We start from the raw sequence: 22,718 nt of genomic DNA, 5'->3' as shown, positions 1-22,718 counted from the left end.
TATGCAGTTTATGCAGGCTAATTTTTGTTTATTTCAATTTGTTTGCTTCAACTTTAATCAAAATCCTGATCTATTGGCTTACCTTTAACTTGTCCCACCCATCCGAGGACAGCTGGCCGGGCTTTAGGCTCAATAAGCAGGTATTAATGTGTAATGTAACGAAATAAAGTTGAATGCACATTAAATAAACCCTAAATGCACCTCTGATAGTATGATGCTCAGGAGGATGGATGGAGCCAGGATGTGGCATGTGTGCATGACGTCATTTCTCCATGTACTGTGCGCCATTTTGGAAGAAAAAAATCACGGATAATTTCCGTGGTCTTGACAGATCTGGACCCGAGTCTTCACACTGATTGTGGATGCTATCTATTCCTCCGAGCAAGCCGCATTGGTTGATCAGGTATTGGAAGCTGTGTACAGCAAGAGCTGCTACATGAAGCAATGGCGGGTAAGCTACTTTTGAAGGGAGGAAAGGGACCCACCTCACTTGGTGTGTGTGATGGCCTGAATCTGCAAGTTAGCTAGCCAACGTTAGCGGCGCTGGCTAGCTAAGTTGCTAGTTGTCAAACTGTGTCACTGTCAGGTCATTTTGCCGCCAGACGAAACGCGAAGCAGATACAGACTAACGCTGTGTTCTTTCTACAGGAGTTGCAGGAGGAAATGATTTCCAGTGGTGTTTCTCTCAAGTAAAAGGAGCGATAGATGAAGATGTTGCGGAAGGTATGTAGCTAACGTTAGCTTGGCGGCCAGGCTAAATCGGTGGGCAGCTAGCTGGATGGTCTGATGATGATGCTCTGGGGGCTTCACACGAGATGCACGATAGCTAGAGGGACAAACAGGCGTTAATATAAGACAGCTGTCGTGGCTGTTGTGAGTGTGTAAGTGGATCAGTTGCACTAACGCCCTTTCCTTTGTAAATTAACTGTGTGTCGCTAGCTAGCTGTATGCTAGGTGGTGGCTAAGCTATTAAAGGGGAGCGACCGTGTCCATGACGTCAATGTGCTGCGTCCATAAATTGTCGAGTGACATCATGCTTGTTTTCATTCATTCATACGTGAATGGGTGTACGTGTTGTGCGTGTTTGGCTGTCAGTGTGCCTGGTGATTTATTTCAGAAAAATGTCGTTGCCTTTAGACTGTAATCTCAGACAGTAGCATTGTTCTAGCTGTCAACAGAACCAAAACTAGAACCAAACTACAGAATTGTTTTTTTAAAAAAGGGTAATTACTTCACTAACAAACAGCCTATGCTCTGCTTTGTGTCAGATGGATATGCATGGAAAAGCACTCTAAAGCCCAATGTATTTATGTTGTATGACCTTTGATGAAGAAATGCCTCTAAAGTACAAAAAACACACACTTCAAAGTATAGCATGCTGACTGACTTATCGAAATGTGCACATTAGAGCTGGGTGATACCTAATACCTCTATATTGACAGTTTGTGTCAATATTGTAGGGATGGCTATTTGTTCCTTCAGAAAGTATTTTTGATAAATAATCATGAGTAATGTGGATATAATGACTCAATGGGAAATGACAAGTAAAAGTACAGCTCGAACAGTCTGGTAAGCTCATAGAATTACATCACTTTATGGTACTTTACTTTATAACAATATCCTACATTTAAGACAGTATCTCATATATCACAATAGCGATGTAATATCAATTTGTCACCCAGCCCTAGCACATATTTGTTTATTTGCTGTTGGTCACCAAATGTCATGAATAGAACTGACACTGAAGTCTGGAGCATAAAATGTTCGTTGGTGATGTAATGTCCTTCCCTTCTTTTTCATTTCCTTGACTATAACCCGGAAAGCTGTGCACTTAGGTGTGATTCACTCTTGATTTATGTCTGTTTTCAGCTGACATAATCTCAACAGTTGAGTTCAACTATTCTGGAGAATTGCTTGCAACTGGAGATAAAGGAGGCAGAGTAGTGATATTTCAACATGAACAGGAGGTAAGATTTATATGGACTTACAGATCAATATCTTTATTAACAGTATCGTGTCCGAAGTTACATGCTGACTCTCTGCTGCAATGATGATGTATATAAGGGCTGATACATGTTTGCTATATTTGTTTTCAGTCTAAGAATCGTCCACACCTGCGCGGGGAGTACAACGTCTATAGCACTTTTCAGAGTCACGAGCCAGAATTTGACTATTTGAAAAGTTTAGAAATCGAGGAAAAAATTAATAAAATAAGATGGCTACCCCAACAAAATGCTGCTCACTTTCTACTTTCGACAAATGGTAAGAGTTTACTGTTAACTGCTTTGATTATGTGTTGATTTTAGAATTTTAATGTGTACTTAGACTTAGAAAACCTTAATGTAGGACCCGACCCATACTGGATTGTTGAGGCCGATAACAATATTAGGGAGTTAAAAAAAATTCCAGTATCATATATTGGCTGATATGTCTTTATACAGAATATAGAATATATATGTAAACACACAATTTTTTGAAATGATCCCTCAGAAGTAGTTAAAGATATTATTGTCAAAATTAATATCAGGGTACTGAAACAGTAAGCTTTCACCTGATATCTGATTGGTCAATTACAGCATTCTAAGTTGTACACACATATTAAACATGAATTAAGTAAAAGGATTAAATATACACCATAGTAGTACAGTATAGTTTCATATCAGACAACATGTGTACCAGTACTGACTAAAATAGACTGATATTGCCATGGTAGGCCTATATTGGGTCTTTAAAATTGTTCGACCGATATATTGATTGAGCTGTACTTTGATGTCTGACAGCAATTTGTGGTACAGCACAGAACATATAGACAAATTAAACATATATCCATTAAAACCACACCAGACAACAACAACAGTCTAAGATCATCTTAAGCAGCCATCATAAATATCATCAGAGTCGAGTCAGGCATCTCAGTAAATGTCAATAATAAATAATATACCAATGATTGCCCTAAAAATAACAGTGCATAACATCCCCTTATGTATCCTTGTTCATGGCTTAACTTGATTCCGATCGGTTCATTGTTGTTGACCTCTAAATCTAACAACTTCCTTTATCCATTTTTGTCAGATAAAACTATCAAATTGTGGAAAATAAGTGAAAGAGATAAACGAGCAGAAGGTTACAACCTGAAAGATGAAGACGGACGACTCAGAGACCCCTTTAGAATCACCTCTTTACGGGTATGTTTAGTCATACTCCGAACATATCTCATTTTTGAACACGACCTTTTAAAATCATTGTTAAAAGCGCATGTCGTGTGTTTCAGGTACCAGTACTGATGCCAATGGATCTCATGGTAGAAGCAAGCCCACGGAGGATCTTTGCAAATGCGCACACCTATCACATTAATTCCATTTCTGTAAATAGTGATCATGAAACGTACCTCTCCGCAGATGACCTAAGAATAAATCTATGGCACTTGGAAATCACAGACAGAAGTTTTAGTATCCTTTTTCTTCATCAGTAAACAGATATGTGGCTCACAGTCTCTGCATTGTATCATAATGAAACATAAGACTGCTGGTTCCTTAACAGTGTGTTCCCAGATATTGTAGACATCAAGCCCGCCAACATGGAGGAACTGACAGAAGTAATCACAGCTGCTGAGTGCCATCCACACCAATGCAATGTATTTGTGTACAGCAGTAGCAAAGGCACCATCCGCCTGTGTGACATGCGAGCAGCAGCACTCTGCGATAGGCACTCAAAGTGTAAGTACCTCCACTGTAGTGCTGCAATCTTTGGTCTATTAATTGATCAAAATGTTGATAGACCAATTAGGTAATGATTAATTTCGTAACAGTTTATCAAACATTTAGATTTCCTGCTTTACTTTGTCTTGTATATTTCTAGAAACTGATGGTATTTAGGGTGTTCTGACTTTTGGTCAGAAGACAACTGTTGGATCTGGTAATTTGTAACGTTGGTATTTATTATTTGATATTTTCTAGATTATATGTTCAAATTATTCATTATTGTTTACAAAAAAGATGGATGTGTTGCTTCACTTGCTAAAATACCTTTGCTGCGCAATATGGATATTATATTGACATCATTATATGAAACTAGATATCCCAGTTTTTGGATATCTTCTAGCTGTTCAATTTTTCTTGTCATTATATTCACTTTATTCATTAGTATTTCTCAAAAATCTAATTTTGTTAATATTGTGTGAAAGCACCAATAGTCATCCCAACAACATTGTAACAATATCACTGTTGTATTTGATGAAAAGTTGTGATATCTGATAAACTTTTGTCCATATCACCCAGCCCTATAAAATACGGATTTCTTTATTTGAAGTCATTGCAGGCCAACAAAGTCCATGGTGGGAACAATTTTTTAGATTCAGAATCATGAGGATCTGTTCTTTTCTTTTTTTTCTCAGTCTTTGAGGAGCCTGAGGATCCCAGCAGCCGATCCTTTTTCTCTGAGATCATCTCCTCCATCTCAGACGTGAAGTTCAGTCACAGCGGACGCTATATGATGACACGTGACTACCTCTCCGTCAAAGTTTGGGACCTCAACATGGAGAACCGGCCAGTGGAGACGTATCAGGTGCATAAACATACGTCACTATTTTCTCCTTATGTTTTATGATGCTTTCGTGCGATGTGATGTTGAACGCTGCTTATGTCTGCTGTTTTTATGTGAAGCAACAGCTAGAGCACTGTGCCCAAGACAAATTTCCCCTGGGGGACAATAAACTTTACACTACTCTACTTATCTAATGAATTCAAATATAACTGACATGTATGAGAGCAAAGTATGCACTAAGGTGTTTTTAAAATGGTCTGTCTGACTTTATGTGACATCTTAAATCGGGCCTTGTACTAAACTGTCCTCCTCTGATCAAGGCATTGAACAGTCTAATTTCCACAATACATGAGGATTATAATACCCTTTTATTCCTAGTTTACAGTCTTCTTAAAATCCAAAAATTCACATGATTTTTGCAAAAATATTTTCTTGAAACCAGTAATGAAATGGTTGTATAAAAATGAAAAGGTCATACAGAAATACAAAAGGATATAATCGGGATATGATTTTCAATTAATGGCATGCAAGATCCTTATGACTCACAAAACTGATAGCCTCACTCGTGTGTCTGGCTAGTCATTCACTGATGTGAAAAAATGGAGTAAAAGTGCAGTACTCGGGCCAAATATTGTGTTAGCTGGATGAGCTCTCCTGCACCTAGATCCAAACAGCCACAGTCAATATTCTTAAGTGAATATTTAGGCTAAGTTGTATGTTTTGTTTCAGGTCCATGAATACCTACGCAGTAAACTCTGCTCCTTGTATGAAAATGACTGCATCTTTGACAAGTTCGAGTGCTGCTGGAATGGCAGTGACAGGTAAGCGTCCTTGTTCTTGCATATGATAATGTTTCACCTGCTACTGGCCTGTGGTCATTAGTATATTGTATTGTTTTGTGCTCCCGAATTATAGATTTTATATCAATCACTGGTGACATGGTGTTTTTTTCCCTCGAGTTAAAGTAGACTAACATTTTTCATTTTCTTTCTCCATCAGTGCCATCATGACTGGCTCCTACAACAACTTCTTCCGAATGTTCGACCGTAACACCAGGCGGGACATCACACTGGAGGCGTCCCGGGAGAGCAGCAAACCACGGGCCACACTCAAACCACGCAAAGTGTCCACTGGCGGCAAGAGGAAGAAGGATGAGATCAGCGTAGACAGCCTGGACTTCAACAAGAAGATCCTCCACACTGCCTGGCACCCCAAAGATAACGTGATAGCTGTGGCAGCCACCAACAACTTGTACATTTTCCAGGACAAAATCAACTAGAAGATTTTGGGGCTCCAGAGGATAGGGCTTTTACCGTACCTGTGTAGTTAAGCCTACTACTTGTCTATCTGTATAAGAAGAAAACAGCCTCGTTGTCCTCCTGGTGAAGAATTCGAAAGCACGTGTCTACTTTTTTTGCCACAGGAGGTTGATCCATAGGCCTGTTTTATTTTGAGTCTGAGCTTAGGTTGTTTTTGCCTTTGGCACCAGGGCAATCAACATGCCCCCCTGACCCAGAAAGTCCAATTCGGGTCTAATTGACGGAATGGCACTCCCTAGAGGTCAAACTCTTGAACGTTGGTGTTTGTGTTGACATTTAAAGCCTTCATTTCATGATTTAACGACAGAACTCTCGGAAGCCCTCAAAATGACGTCTTGTCAAAGTTGTAACATCATCTCAAAGATTTTTTTGGGCCCTCTGAAGCACGGATTAATGGCCAATAAGCCTAACTGTAACATTCCCCCATTGGCCATGTATTCAGGCCAAACTACTGGTGGAAGAGGCCATGAATTTGGAAAGCGGACCTGTTTCTTTTCTCCCCCCTCCCTCCTCTTACTTTACCCCAGTCCAATACGGTGACATAATTTCACTGACTGTATCTACTCAAGTACACCTTGTCATCCACATAATAAAAGAAACTAAAACTACAGATGTGTTTTTAAATTTAGAAGTATGTATTAAAACATGTTTATTGCTTTGCATGTTTTTATGTTGTAGAGAGGTGGAAAAATGTCCAGTCACACCACTGTCTTTGAGCAGATCTCAAGCAAACTTGTTATGGAAATACTATTCGGGGCTACCAGTTTCAGAACCACTGTTGGAGACGACTGATAATGTGTTTGTGTCAAGAGATTAATTTCTAGTTTTTGACCATGTTTTAGGATGCAGGCTGGAAACTACATGGCACAAGATGGGGCCCAGGACAAAGGGAATCTGCAGCCTTAATACCTACTTCTATCAGTGACAGCTACAAGTTATGTCCCCAAACGTTTTACAAACCTCATGTGCATTATTTGTAAATCCTATTTTATAGAGTTATGTCCTCATATACTGCTGCTACATGTGGCTGTCTATGAAAATACAAAGGAGGAAAATTGCACACCATACAGTTTATGTGATAGAGTGCCTCCGATTCATGTAATAAGTAGGAAATTCAGACAGGCCTCATACATGTGCCCTTATTCATTTATTAGGGATGTCACCCAAAATTTGAACCGCGTATTGCAAATGTGGATCTTATCTCCGTAGTTGTGAATGCAGAAATGAAGGTTGACTACACAAAACATATACTGATGACATTAAAACAAACACATAATAATGCATTGTCTTTGTCCATTGATTCCTAACATGGTGGCAATGTATTCACTTGTTTATTATTTTGACCAAAGTTCAATAAAATTTTAATTGTGTTCATCTGCATGTGGTCCTTTCCTTTGATAAACTCCATGTTTCTGCACATTAACTACCGGGCCGTGTATGTTTTTCCAACTTTTATTGAACATTGTGAATAAAATGGACCATAACAGTTCTTAGTAAGATATCTGATTACAATTGCACAAATAGAGCAATCAATGGATGCAGCCACTTAAACACTATGCTTATGATCCCTTGGACAAAAAGTCAAAACAATTTCCTTTATCCACAGCTGATCTAACAGAAATCATTTGACAGAGCATCATTTTAAATCAAAATTGATTTCTCATTGCAAAAAGAAAAAGCAATGAACAGTGAATATCAGTTCCCTAACATGCAGATTTAAGGAGCAGGAAGCAGCGAAACAGTCATCTCCAGGCCAGGACAGGGACCACAGCAAGGAGCAGAGGATTGGTCACTGTTGTGTTCAGGAGTGTGCACACACCATGAAACAGCAATGACAGATCCTCGCTGCGCTGATGTGAGTGACAGGGGGCACTCGGTCAAATTGGACCGTGTCACATGGCCACATCTCCCTTGATATTCAGAAGGTCCCGTTTAAGGCATGCCAAGATGGTCACGTTGAGGTGACAAGGTGTCACAACACACATTCATCCTACTTAGTAGGTGTTGTGGGTGGTTAGACGCTTCCCAATGTATATCCTAAAAAAGAAGAGACAAACGTAAAATCAGATGGTGCTGAGTAGAGTGGTAGTTCTCAAACTACAGGGCAGCCCTCACTGATGGGGCACTGAGTCACTGCACATGAGAAATATGTAGTGAAATGAAGTTGAATGAGTAAAGACAGAACACAGTCCCACCCACGCCAGAGAGAGAAACAGTTCACCTCTCTCCATTGACTTTGGCCCCACTTCGGATCCAGACCCTACACACTACCACAAAGTGTTTATAAGCGTCTGAACTGAAAAATGGTGGATATAGACGTGAGGCATCAGCAGGATCCTGACACTCATAACACTATGCTTAAATTACAATTGCTAATTTTTCCAGGCAAACTGTAGAGGTTGAGGCTAACTAAGGTATGAAAGGACTGGTTTTGATTTTTGCTCAGTTAAAATGAGTATCTTACCTAATGATTCAATCAAAAAGCTATAAATATCAAAGTATTTCACTTCTTGCCAATCAGTGGACTCATTTCTCCAAGAAAAGCAAGGTAAGGAGAAGGGACACAGAGATTTACAGGCAATATTGAGTATGTCAATATGCCTTTTCCTCACACAGTGTGCTAAAATAATCCTCTGAAAAACTTAAATCTAAGGTTTTTAACCAGCAACAGTGATTTTATTAGTGTTTCAGGCCCTGGTTGTGCGCTGTCTATATGTGATTTATGTAGGGAAAATAACAGTAAACAAGTTTGCTGATGCTACTGTGCTGACCTTTATTTCACTAAAATTCAACTTTTTTATTAGCTGCTTCCCCAATGACTGATGAAACAAAATATTGAGGGATGTGGGGTTGATCTTTCTTCAGCCAGAAAAGGTTTTAAAACCGCTACGAGAAAGATAAATTACACCCAGTACCAAAAAACATTTCCAAATAAAGCAAGTCATATCTTTGTATATTTTAAGACAAAATAGTTGGAACCAACCAGACCAAACTGAGTGGTTAGGAACAAAGCCAAGAAGATGCTAGTAATTTATTTTGATAATTTTCCCACTAAATCTGAGACACTTAACACAATGTAGTATTATATCCCATTGGCTCCCTATTCAACCATTTATTCAATGTTGCTATATTGTGATCAGCATATTTATTGTTTCAGTGGTGATTTTCTTTGTTGTGCTAATATTGTTCACAAAAGCCAGATCAAAGTTTCTAAATAACACAGATGTAAATATAACTGTTGTCCCACAACCAAAAACCAAAACACAAGACTGGGACATGTGGCTCTCGAATTGATTGACAGCTCATCTAATACAGAGACTAACACTAGTGAACCACTAAATTATTCATGTTGTGTTGGAGCAATTAAAGGTCTGTTTGCATCTGCGACATTTCTGAACAGTGGGGAAACGAATCTATGTTTTCATGTATAATTATTTGAAAAATACCAAATGAATTTTTAATCTGTTCGTAAAATTTCACTATTATTTATTTGAATTTACTGTATGTGGTCAAAAACCAGGGCTTTAAACAGTTCTTTAAAGATCCATCTGCAATTGCCTCTAGAGGTTCCTATTAAGTGTTTTTAGTTTTTAAGATACTTTTATATTGCCAGAGTGAGAGATTAAATGGTCTTGCTTACCCTAGGCCAACAGCGAGTATGTGAGAGATGATTAATGAGGGAAGGAAAAGCTTCAAAAAGTCAGCTGACAGAACGCCTCCCTTCTTCATGACGGCGGTGTTCCTAATGCTGAGACAGGTCGAGCGCTTAGGGTACTTCAGCAGGAACTCCCTACAGAGGAGCACATTAATTTTTCACTGTTTTGAATTCATTAAAATCAATGAGTGCTGATCTAATGTCACACTGACACATCAGCTCACAAAGACATCATCATCATCACCATGACTTATCTTACTAATTGTAGCATAAAATAAATAGAATTAAGCTTATAGTGTATGTGTAAGAGATTAATCCCATGTCCAATTCTTTCTACTCTTTAATCACTTCCATTTTTCCTATTGGTAGTAATTACTTGTGATTTAAATCCAGAAAAAATTGTATTTATTAGATTTATGAATAAATCACACCGACTACAGCACTAAGAGTGACCAGTAGTGATGGCTACATACTTTGGTGGATTGTTCTCAGGTCGACTGGACCAGTCCCAGATCCAATCAGCATTTTTCTTCATCAGGTTCTCTACTTCCCGTCTCCTTTCTTGGAAGTCTTCATCCGACTAAAAATACCGATTGGGGATAATAAAATGCTGTCAGAACACATCCAGCAACAACTTGGGAATCAGTAATAACGACTGACTCAATGATTAAAAACAACTTTATGCTGTAAAACATGTGAAATATTAAATAAAACTACACTTAATAAAACAAGGATACATATATTTTCATTACTGGTCAGGTTGCCACATTATTGTATGACTACCTATATAAATGATTTGTAAATGATTTATAATTAGGTTGTAAACATGTTATAAATCATTAATAAATTGTTACAACACATTAGATAAAAGGGCAACAGTGACCTGTTGCTTGCTGCCAGCAGTTAAACCTGTCAGCTTCAGATATTTGTTAATAAATTACTAGCATTTAAACACCGTCAGCATGTCTTAATAGTCAAAAAGTTTCATCATGCAGCTCACATTAACATAGCAAATGACCAGATTTGTAGACTTTGGCTAAACTCAAACTGCAGGCCTTAGTGCTCAATCCAGATTTACTGATCAGATCTGATTTTTTTGTTTGGCTGTTCATATTATCTTTTAAATGTAGCCAATATCAGATTCCAGTGTGAACTGCTCGCTGTCCTGAACTGACCCACATGAGCAAAAGAACAAAGACAATGTCATAAGAAAGTAAATAAAGAGATCACTGAAGTCAGTGTGTACAAGTTTATGTGCAGTGGAAGCCAGCAAATTTGTCAGGTGATGAGGACAGAGATAAATTGTTAATTATGGATTTTTGTGGAAAACTGCTGCTATTTCTGTGTGTAGAGGTGTGTGTGTTGGGATCCTAATGTGAATGGCATCACAGCCCCCCTAAGAATCTTCTGGCAAGGCAGTCCAGATGAGTGAATTACCTGAAAGCCACATATTCTGGTATGACTGTTGCAAAAATATTAGACCCGAGTCACATAAGAGCAAGAAAATCTGGTTTAGTCCACTTTTGAGTGCACCTGATGTTAAAAGTCACATGAATTCTGATATGACTGTTCACACCAAGGTTGCATTGCAAAATTTCAGATATGGATCTGATTTAGGACCACATATGAAAGTGGCCCAAATCAGAATTGAAAAGACCAGATTCCATGTGATCTGTGCTGTTCACACTGTTATGAAAAAACTGACTTCAGTCATTGTGAATGTAGCCCAAGGCTCTGGCAATATTGTTTACCTTGACATTTTCAGCATGCACTGTTTTACACTTTACAATACAGCTCCCTTTTGCCAGTTATAAATTCTGGTAACTCATTTGTAAGTATAATTAGTAGTAAGCAGTGACTGGATCTTGCCAAATAGTGAGTCCACATCGATGTATGAAAACTGTCATAACTTGTTTATAATTGTTTTGATATAATTCATTATTTATAATTAGTTTACAAACATATTAATAACCTAATTATAAACCACTGACATGGGTTGTCTTATTGTAAAGTGGTAATCTGATTAATACTTCCAACAAATATACCTGTGAGCTGTTTCCCTCTGAGCCTCTCCACAGAAGCAGGGGGGTCTGTGCTCGCAGTGGGCTGTTGTGAAGAAGACAACGCCACAAATTAGGTCACCGTTTCTTAAATTGACAACCTGTGTTACGCAACGCGTAACCTGTGCTTCCCTTTTCCTCTACGGACCTGTTGCACTGAGAGCTGCCTCTGGAGCTGTTCCTGCCCGACTCGTGTTGTGCATCCAGCAGCATTTTCTCCACGTCACCCTCCTGGATGGACGTCGGGATCTGCTCCTGGCTGCCGTGGTGACTGGTACTTTTAGAGCCAGTGCCACTGAAATGCAGCTCGACCCAGGAACCTGAAATCAACACACAAACACACACACAGTGGTGGTTACACGTGAGCTCTGATGGGTATTCAGTACTGTATCACTGGCCCATATATGCTGGGACCGCAGCATACCCAGAATACCCCGCAGGCTGGGGGTACAGTACAACAATAAACAGATACTGACTGTCCTTGGCCTGAAGGCATTTTGATTTCGCAACATAAGCCTCATTACCTAATATCTAGGTCGATGTGCTGACCTCTTTGCGGTTTAACCACGTCTTATAAATCAATAAAATAATATAGTAACGTTCAGTTTTGATCTAGCAAGTTAGCAATACACCTCGAGTTCAGGCTAGGTTAGCTAATTTAACCCCAGTTTACCTCGTGTTTTCCTAACTGTAGGCTAGCACTAGCATCAAAACTGTTGAGCTAGAAGCTGCTTTGTCGTTTATACTTTACCCTGCAAACTCTCGTCTGATGAATTGTCCTTTTGGAGCGACATCGTGCTGGTATAATCTTGAGGGTCCACTTGTTTACGCGGTTTTAGAGGCCTAAATATGAGCGAAATGGTGGCGAAATGTCTGTGAGCAGCTGGAGCTCTAACTACCACAATAACAATGACGCAACGTTGTGTTTATCTGAAACGTGATTGGCTGTGAGACGGCCACGCACAGCACGCAACCTACGACCCATAACAGCGTGTGAGCTCGCGCACACGCATCCCGAACAACATTGATAAACTTGCCAAGTCTAATATTAGCAGAGATGGGCACAATTGTTACAAATTACAAGTATTTCTTCATCAAATGGATTTAAGTAAAGTACTGGTATGGAAAATATATCTAATTAAAATACAAGTAATTTGAAAACATATATACACATAACACATATACATATACCAACTAATATTATCACATTTTAGATTTAGTAGGGCCTGACTTAATCGCCACAACATTCAAAAGATGACCTCTCTTAATTTCCCATATCATAGATATTTAAAGTGTTAAATTAGGGTATCTCAGTACTGGGAGTCTATTTTGAACTAATCAAAGACAAGATTCCAACAATTAACCAAGATTTCAAAAGCATTTGTGATAAAGAAATATCACTTGACAAATTGGATAATGCACTAAATTGTCTACACAAATCTCCAGGCTCTGATGGTCTGACAACCAGTTTTTATAAACACCTTTGTGATGAAATCAGAAAATTTCTTTATGTTTTGATTGAAGCTCTAGGTGAGCACACTCTTCCTATACGCATGAAACAAGGGGTCATAGTGTTAATTCCAAAACCAGGAAAGAATCCTAAAATATTAGACCTATCACTTTATTAAACATTGACTGTAAGTTATTTGCACATATTTACACAAATCATCCCAAAAAAGATTTATCCCAAGTTGTGAAAATGTCTCATAACCCTGTGTTTCATGGTATTAAAAATAGCCTACCTGTTACTGTTACCAAGAAAGACAAGAGGCATGAAAGATTTTTGAGTGATTAACTGAGCTGGACGACATTCTGCAGCACCGATCAACTGAAAGAACAGAAAATGTAGGTCAGTAGACTGAAATAGTATAAGAAAACATGTCTAAAAGGATGGATGTGGGTAGCTACATTTCAAATTGTAGGGAAAAACTCTGTTTAATGAGGCTTAGTCACTATGATGCACTGACCTCAGCAAAATATTTCATCATTGTTTTTTTTTTAATGGTACCAGCCAGAGTTGATCTGACAATTTACTGTTTTGTGATTTTAAAAGGTCATTCCTCCATATGCATGCATGAATACACTCTGGCATAAACCCATGAGAAACCAGAAACCAGAGAGAAAGTAATTTTCAGTCCACAATAAATATTCTCTGAAACTCATTTCATCAGAAAAAAAAACACTTTTCAGGGCTTCAGCAATAAATTGAATCTATGGAAAAGTTTTAGTGGTTCAGTTTAGTTTTTACCCTCAAGAGTAAATCAGCACCCCTACAAAGTTAATTAGATATCTCTGCCCAGGTTTCAGTTGTTTGGTTCAGTCTTTTTAGTCAGAGCAAAATCTAAAACATCTCAAATAAATGAATACTGTATCTCTCACAGTGGCGCAGTGGTTAGCCTCTCGCCCACTGTCAGCTGGGATAGTCTCCAGCCCCCTGCAACCCTTCAAGGATAAGCGGTTATGGACAATAAATGAATCTCTCAAAGTAAAATCTCAGACACTGTCACAGTCGACTCCAGGTGCCAGTTAGCTGACTAATGGCTTGCATGTCTTCACGATAACTACAAAATAATTATTTGCAGCTTTTCTCAATCAACTTGGCTCTTTTTTTATTTTTTGAAACAGTCTTAACATTCTGTAAACCAGGGACACTCAACTTGTTTTGCTTGAGGGACACTTCTGCAAAATGAAAGAGGCCAGGGGCCAGTTAATAAACAAGCATTAATATTTAAGTTTTTTAACAGATAAAATAAGTAAGCATCAAAAAGCCTATAACTAGTCCCAAACTAAAACATCTTTTTAAACTGTCTTTATTCAAAGTGACTTGCACAGTTTTATCTTACAATAGACATATTTACCTTGTTCTGGATTGCAAGATGGAGGAGTGGAGCTGCTCCAGGACTTCAAACAGGCAGGTTTAACTGCTCACTGCTGTTTGTGAAGGAAGATGGACTGTTTGGAATATCTAAATCAGGGGTGGACAAACCTCTTTCATTCAAGAGCCAAAACTGAAACTTAATGCTGTGCTACGAGCCAAAAGCACACACTTAATGTATTGTATAGTTAAGATGTAAAATGATTCCAAGATCCCAAGTTCCTTAATGTCTTGCACAAAGAATTGCTCTACCCGTCTGCTCAGACTATGAAAATAATAAATAATTAGGGATCCTATTTAAACAGTTTTTCAGATTATTTTGGGGGCTTTTCCCTCTATTGGACAAACCAGGTAAAGGTAGACAAGAAAGGTGAGAGAGACAAAGTTGATCTTTTTAAATTATTATTTAAAGCTGGTGGGCCAAATCAAACATTATGGTGGGTCAACCTTGTCTGGTCTGAGCACCCCCACTGGGCATCCCTGATCTAAATAAAGACCAACAGACACTACAGAGTCCAGATGAGTCTGTTTTTTTACTTTCAGTAACTGGATGGTTTGAGACAACTTTTTTTGTTGTTTTTCCCAGTTTTTTCCCGACAGTTTGAATCTGGGGATTAAAAATGTACAATAATGTATTGTAATTATTTTTAAATGCACGAATACAAGCTTTTAAAGTATTTTGATACTAATTACAACTTATTTTTTCTGCCCATGATACAAATTACAAAATACAATTACAAATAATATTTTAAATATATATTTAATGGAATTACTGCCCATCTCTGGATATTAGCTAACTTAAACCATTATTTTTAAAAACAAAGGAGACCCTTTGTTCATATCAGTTTATTTTACATTTTGACTGAACCTACTATACTACAGCAGTTCCAAACACCTGTCTGCAGATGGCAGCCATAGCACATAACTCCCTTCCCTTAAGTTGTGTCAGTATACAGGGTATACTGAAAAAACTTGTAGTGTAAAGAAGTACAGGTACATTCTGAAAACATTCACAATTAACCATCATTCTACAAAACAGATGATGAACCGCCTGAGACGTCTTAGGAAAATAAGTGCAGCTTCAGTGTCTTAGTTTTTCTATATTCAGTCAGTGCATGTGAACAACATATTCACTATTCACTGCTATGTAGTGATGCCAGCATCATTACACAGCAGTGGAGAACAACTAAACTAAAACAACTAAAACAGAAGAAGAAGAAGAAGAAGAAGAAGAAGAAGTTCACCCCAAAATGAAAACTTTGTCATTATCTACTTACCCTCATGCCGAGTTTCACAGGAAAAATGTCCCAAACAGTTAAGTGAATGGTTTTCAAACAGAAAAAAACATAAAATCACCTGGCATAATCCTGGTGTAAGCCAAAACAAATGCTGCCAACTTGTGTGTGCACACCGTCACACCACATACACACCCAGTTCAGCTGGTGTGCAAGTGCATGTGAACGTGGCTCCAAGCTAAGGATCTACAGTGAAGATTTAGGCTATACACATGGTGTAAATGATGTCTTACAAGTCAATTTGGCATGTCGGGGCTTTAGGAGACTTGGATTGGGCCAGGTGAGCATTATGGAGCCATTTAATTTAATTTAATTTAATTTATTTGATTTTATTTGATTTTTTTAACATTTGAAAACTGGTCACCATTCAATCGCCATGAGAGAGTGTAGATAATGACTGAATTTTCATTTTGGGGTGTACTATCCCTTTAAGAAGTAAGTCTGAGATAATTTTTCACCTAAGCCGCTGAATGACAATATTTTGTACAATGGTCAATATAGATGATCACAATAAGTATTCATTTGTTGTTGTTTTTGTTTTTTCAGAGAACTGTATTTTGGTCTGGGATTAATGACAGCTCTGCATTTTTTTTACACTTTGCAAACTCACCTAATTTACTGGGTTGCAAAGGGCTAGCAAAGGCCTGTGGGCCACACGTTTGACACCCTTGGTATAGGACACAATACAGGCTAAAATGTGATAAAGGACAGTTAAGTGAATGTTTTCTGGTTTAGAGTTTGTTTGCATCCCGGTCAAAGGAGAATAGAAGGCTATTAACCCAAAAAGACCTTGCTTCTAAGGACTTCTTTTAATTAACTATTATTCAGGGGACTAATAACAATGTGCTATATTTTGACAAAGTACAAGTATTCATTGTTCACGATTTCTTGAAGAGGCGACTCCAAATTTGATGCCAGCAAATTTAATTATGTTTGCTACCATGGAGATTAGTATGCCTGATTATTCTCGCAAAATTAAATTATATCTACAATTGAGGGGTCTTATTATTCTGGGGTGTGTTCGTCTTCCTGGCAGACCACGACTTATACAGGGAATATATGGAGCTTACTGGATCACTTCAGAACAGAGATAAATTACTCGGGTAACATTAAAAAGTTCTTGTTGCAGTTTTCCTTCTTACAGAAAAAGACCTTGCACAAACAAGCAATATTAATTAAATTCTTTGGTGCTGCATCCGGGTTTTGTTTTGCAATTAATCCTCTTTGTTGCCTGTAGCTGTTTGTTGAAATAGTAAATCACTGTTTACAATGCAGTTACTGTAAACAGTGACTGCATTTTTAATATTTTGTCACAAAATTGAGGGAACTGTCAGTTATGAATCATTCTTTGAAAGTCTCAATGAAATGTATATTTTTCATTCATTCTAGCAATGGACAAAACATGTCCTTTGTCACATTGCACCTGGCAATACCTGAGATTTAACGTGTAAGCCAGACAGATCAGTTAGAGTAGGCATTTTAACAGATAATGACATTTGTGAGGGCCAGTAATCACAACAGAATTTCCCAATATTCATGTCAGTGCCATAACATGGTGCATGGAAGTGAAACTACTGATGTCAGCCAAAAAAGTAGCCAATTCTCAAACAAAAGTACAAATTATGTGAGAAATCATGTTTTTCTATATTCTAAAAACAAAGCCTATATATTCTAATAACTAAATCTCTTGAGTGTATATAATGTTCAGCTCTGTTCAGTGTAGTACAACTTACAATAACATAAAATGTCTGCTATGTTGATTCAATCAACAACACATACATCTATGCTGCTCAATAAAAAGTAAATAAACATTTATGGAAACAGAAGCAATGAAGAATTTATTGCAGTTAATATCACAAATAGTATTATATTCTGTTGGTGTAAATTATTCAGATTTCCATGTACTGCTGTCAGAATTTATGATGGAGGCAGTACTGGCAGTAATATTGTTAAGTGTTATGAATGTTGTTTTTCACTCCACGTCCCAGCTCTCATTACAAAAATGCTCTCACCAGATGGCATACGTAGCAAAACCGATGCTTTGTACAGTCTTATACCTCTCTACTGCTGCACTGAGCTGTTTGACATTTCATGTGTGCCACATGGCTTTGACTATAAGCTTCATTTAGAGTTCAGAACGCAATCTGATGGAAGATACACAGGAAAGATCAATTTTTGCTCCGTTCATAAGCTTACAAAAGCAATGAACACTGGCCTCGCCAATACAGCTAAATGAAAGAAAGGAAGGAAGGAAGTCACCCCCACCCCCCAGGCCATTCAATTAAACCAAATATTAGCGTCTGGAGGTCTATCGCCAATCACCACAGATAATGTACTATTATTAGTGGTATTTTCTTAGAGCAGAAGAAAGTCACAGCTTATTTGCATCAACAAGATAAAGATAGAATTAATAAAGAGAAAATACATTTGTTAAATATTTGTTACTGGCAGAAAAATGGAGCACAGCCATCCACTAAAGATCAGATGTAGCAACAGAGTACACAATTTATTTATTTTGGGTCATCTTTTAGCTAATATAAATACACAGTACATTATCTTGTCTGAAAAACTGGATTTCAACAGCAATCACTGATGCCCTTAGAAATTATTGTTTTAACTGCAGGTAATAACCTCAGATGTTGATACCACTCTATGTGCAGGATGTGATTATGTCATATATTCACTTCAAATAATCATGACTCCAGTGTCCACAGCAGTAGCCAGTAGGTTTGCCTTGTTGCATGAGACCCTGTCAAAAAGAAGTAAAACAGGCAATGCTGACATCCTTGCAACAGATGACAACGGTGAAAAGGAAAAGCTCACAGAGGCGTCACAATTGATAATGGATTATAGTTTGCTTTTTCTGTGTAGGTGTGTGTTAACTGACAGCCTATTGAGAAATGAGTCGTCCACAGCAGCTGGCTGGTTAGGACAGATAGAGCACAGTGATAGTAAGCCTGATCTGGACTTGTTGTTTATTTTGTGTGAGTGTCGCTGACATCATCCAGGAGCGTGTAGGTGGGTTGGGGGTGTTGTGCAGAGGCTTGTGCATGAGGATGAGAGTAAGGCCAGACTGGAATTGGATACGATCGATAGCACAGACAGGATAAGATGGCTAAGGAAGAATTATGGTGTCCGGAGCAGGAGATTTGCCAGAGCTTAATTTGGTATCAGTGAGGATTCACTGCAGAGCGCAGAAAGCATTGCTGTAGATGGTGCTCGGAGTTTCACAGAGGACAAAGTATCTCCACTTTTGATGATGATGAGCAAGAAGAATCAATCTTTTCCAACTCATCTGAGCCTTTATTAAATTTCAACTAATTGTGAAAGATTTTTAAGGTCATGGATAAGATAAATGAGCAAGACATATATCTTTTGGGACCATTCTTAACATTTCAGCCTTTAACCTTGCCACCCTATTGCTCCATCTCTCTTCTTCTTTCTTTCCTTCTCTCACACAGACACACACATACATTCACACTTGTTGCAACAAGAGAGTCAGAGTCATGTATCAGAATATTTTATGCAAGAGATTTTTGTTTTTAATAAAATAAAACATCAATTCATTACTTTTAATGTACTCAGAATTAACGTATCTTGCCTAAAAATCCTTTTACACCAAATTTTTAAAAAGTAGAATAACTCAGTTACATTCACTGAATAAAAATGCTATAGAAACATTAGTTGGAATTACAGAGTGAAATCTGAAACCTTCGGTGCTCTCTTAAAGCTATAATATGCAACATTTCACTATTAAAATTTCTAAAAACATTAGACATATTAGACATTTTATTGAGTTGTGTGCTTACATTATCCCAAACATTTCCTACAAGGTTCAATGTTGAATCCTTCAAAGTAACACTGTGTTTCCCGCTAACTTGAAATAATTTCTTTGAAAACACGCAATACATTAAAGAGTCTGAAGGTGACACACATGATTAAATGTAACATGAATAAAACTTAAAAAACTCACGTCAGATTTATGTCAGCAATGGTGGTTGTGTAAAAGTGAAGAGAACAACTCCCATGATCCCACACTACTTCATGATGTCATCACACTTCATCTTTTGTTATTACTTCACATCAGAGGTTTACATCTTTCATTCAAATAGCATAACCTGAAGAAAATTCTGTGTAAATGTGGTAAATTCAACATCCATTGCGAAATACGTTCTTGTTAATTTATCCTGATGATTGTTTAGATTAATAATTTAACAGTAATGTTTTGTTGTATCAAGAAACAAAGAGGTGGTGAAACATGCTCTCCATAGAGTGCAGACAACAGGCAGCATGCAGGCAACAGATGGTTAAGCACCAACCAAAATCCCACCACAACTGCCAGATGCAACCAGAAGAGATTTGCAAAGCTCTGAATAGAGGTTTCTTTAAGATGCATACAATAATGTAATGGTGTTGTAACCAAGCTTCCTGGGTTTACCTAGCTGTGTAAACTTAACAAAGAGACGATAGATGGGATAAAGTCCAGACTTGTCCAGTTATATTTTATTTATTTAGAGCATTTTGTTTTTTGCTTAGAACATGAAGAGCATCCAGGCAGCTTTACAACAATATAACTGATATAGAAACTCACAAAAACTGACATAATTTACACTTGTTTTTGGCTATTCACAGGTCAGAGCCAGCATGTCCCAGTGGAAGTCTCTTACTGGATTTAATGCCATCATGTAACCTCTATCACGTTCATTTTTTTTTACATTTATAACAAACCAAAAATCCTTTCAGAGTAATGAGAGTTACAGATGATTTTTAAGTGAGGTCTCAATCTCTCATTTGTTTACACGCACACGACCTGTTGCATGACCTCCATCAGCCGTAAACCAGGGGGAGATGATGAACACATGAATGAGCAAAGACAATAATAGCTGTCCCAAAGAATGAACTTTCATTTGTTGATACATTTAATGAATTCCATAACATCCATATGCTTTGGCTCTTTTAATTCCCAGTGTTACTCATTCCCCGGGGTATTCTTTACCCCCTTGCGTGCATGCTTTGCTGTTTTTGTTGATCTAAGAAAATAATGACCTAATTCCTGATTTTTTTAAAAATCCCAAATACTAATCACACTAATCCCTTTCTCAAGGATTGGAGATCAAAAATGACCTCTAACAGATGCAGTCTTAGCAGGCAGTAATAAATAAGTCTCTCAAGTCATTCAGAAAACATAAATATTTTCTGTTTTGTACTAATATGGTCTCTAAATGTTTGTCTTGTGAAAATTTCCTCCTTTCTTAATATTGTATTGAAACACATTCAGAAACTAAGGGTTAAATTCAGACTTTTCATTGAGAAAAAATTCCACTATGCATGCAACGGTGAGCAGAATGAGCAGAGAAAGAAACAAACGTTGCATGAGGCAAATTAAACAGGATCTTCCTGCTGCTTACATCCCTCACAATGTAATTTGATTATCTCGCATCCTTATCAATTCAAGAGGGAGGAAGTATTATATGCCCCAGTGTGCATGATGCATTGTGTTCAATTCATAATGAATGACCCAACATTCAATTAAAAACACTCTATTCATCACAAGCTATGATTTAAACTTGTTAGTATGGTCTTGATGCCTCTGTCTGACGCAATCCTGCCCCGACAGCCTCTGTATGTCTGGGACACAGTCTGCCCTCCTTAGTCTTTATTTGCTTATAGAGGTTCAGTGTGTAAGATTTACAGGGACTTATTGGCAGACATACGCTCTTATTACCCTATTCTAGATCAAAACGCTGCCAAACTATGTTGTTTTTTTTGAGATGTTATCTGTTCTACTTTCTACCTCACAGGTCTACAGCTGGGAATTAATGTGATGTGAGATGTGGGGACTGATTCCTGTTGGTGGGCTGCTGCTTAACATCTTAAAGGCAACAGTTAACTGTCATTGTGCATCACTAAAATAGTGTTAAATAAAATCTAAATAGATAATAAATAAATAGGTTATCCATCCATCATCCATAACCACTTATCCTTGACAGGTTGCAGGGGGTGCTGTCCCACCTGACAATGGGCGAGAGGCAGAGTACCACTTCATCACGCTGACACAGAGAGACAAACAACCACTCCCACTCACATTCACACCTATGAGCAATTTAGAGTTATCAATTAACCTATTACGCTGCGTGTCTTTGGACTGTGGGAGGGAGCCGGAGTACCTGGAGAGAACCCACGTGAACACGAGGAGTACCTTCTTGCTGTGAGGCGACAATTCAAAAATGTTACTGGTGCCAATTAACAGTGGTGGTGACATTTAGCTAATTGCCTAGTCAACTAATCGTGCACATCCCTACCAAACGCTGGCTCTAGATGCGTCCTGTCATGTTTTTCACAGGTTTTATCATCCTACATGCCAGGAAGGGAAGAGTGAAGCGATGTGTTTGCAAGCTAACTGCTAGATACCACCAAATCCTTCACACCGGTCCTTTTTTTCACTCTAGGAGACAGAAGTTAGTTTCCTTGAGTTCATCAGCCTCTTTGAGACACATGACTAGCAGCTTTAAAAAAGCACCGATTGAGTTGTATGCCAGAGCAATTAGAAATGGAGAAGGGGAGCTGTGTGAAAGCTGTGGGAACTCCTGCCAGAAGCAGCTTATAAAGTCTAGTTTTATAAGCTGTGGTGTTACAAGCATAAATCATGACGCTCTGAAGCGGCCTTTAGAGAGGGAAATAAATCATTGTCTCAGCAGGCGGCGAAAGTGAACATGTGTGTGCGTCCACCACCAACCAGACTGTTTAGCTTACAGTTTGTAACCAACCATAATTCACAGTGACGTAGAGTTACACATAGAGGATTGTAAACCAAATTTCACTGAAATTGAAATAAAAATTCAAGTGATTAAATCAATATGTCAGTGGTTTTGTGTTTTACATTTAACAAAATATTATGAGATATGAGATATTATGGATTCTACCGTTTCATCATTCTTTTGGGGCAGTGGGTATTTTGACATTTAATCTCTC

The 22,718-nt window shown here is 38.0% G+C and overlaps 2 protein-coding genes across 2 annotated transcripts; one reads left to right on the top strand and one right to left on the bottom strand.

The window, feature by feature from the left end:
• The first annotated feature begins 274 nt into the window (after positions 1 to 274).
• Positions 275 to 7,235, top strand: LOC146315511 (serine/threonine-protein phosphatase 2A 55 kDa regulatory subunit B delta isoform). The gene is made up of 10 exons (XM_084736730.1): positions 275 to 451; positions 649 to 723; positions 1,870 to 1,967; positions 2,097 to 2,262; positions 3,073 to 3,185; positions 3,272 to 3,449; positions 3,552 to 3,716; positions 4,394 to 4,563; positions 5,272 to 5,363; positions 5,542 to 7,235. The coding sequence occupies exons 1-10, from the start codon at positions 445 to 447 to the stop codon at positions 5,819 to 5,821; spliced, it is 1,344 nt and encodes a 447-aa protein (XP_084592856.1). The 5' UTR covers positions 275 to 444; the 3' UTR covers positions 5,822 to 7,235.
• A 64-nt stretch (positions 7,236 to 7,299) lies between these two features.
• bnip3 (BCL2 interacting protein 3) lies at positions 7,300 to 12,491 on the bottom strand. Its single transcript, XM_084736731.1, has 6 exons — positions 12,328 to 12,491; positions 11,725 to 11,896; positions 11,562 to 11,622; positions 9,990 to 10,096; positions 9,502 to 9,651; positions 7,300 to 7,898 (listed from the first exon to the last, which is right to left on the bottom strand). The coding sequence occupies exons 1-6, from the start codon at positions 12,368 to 12,370 to the stop codon at positions 7,856 to 7,858; spliced, it is 576 nt and encodes a 191-aa protein (XP_084592857.1). The 5' UTR covers positions 12,371 to 12,491; the 3' UTR covers positions 7,300 to 7,855.
• Between the last annotated feature and the right edge of the window lie 10,227 nt (positions 12,492 to 22,718).

Source organism: Lutjanus erythropterus, chromosome 14 (genome assembly GCF_056507025.1).
Source record: "Lutjanus erythropterus isolate fLutEry1 chromosome 14, fLutEry1.hap2, whole genome shotgun sequence".
NCBI lineage: Eukaryota > Metazoa > Chordata > Actinopteri > Lutjaniformes > Lutjanidae > Lutjanus > Lutjanus erythropterus.
This window is presented reverse-complemented; position numbering and strand designations above follow the sequence as displayed.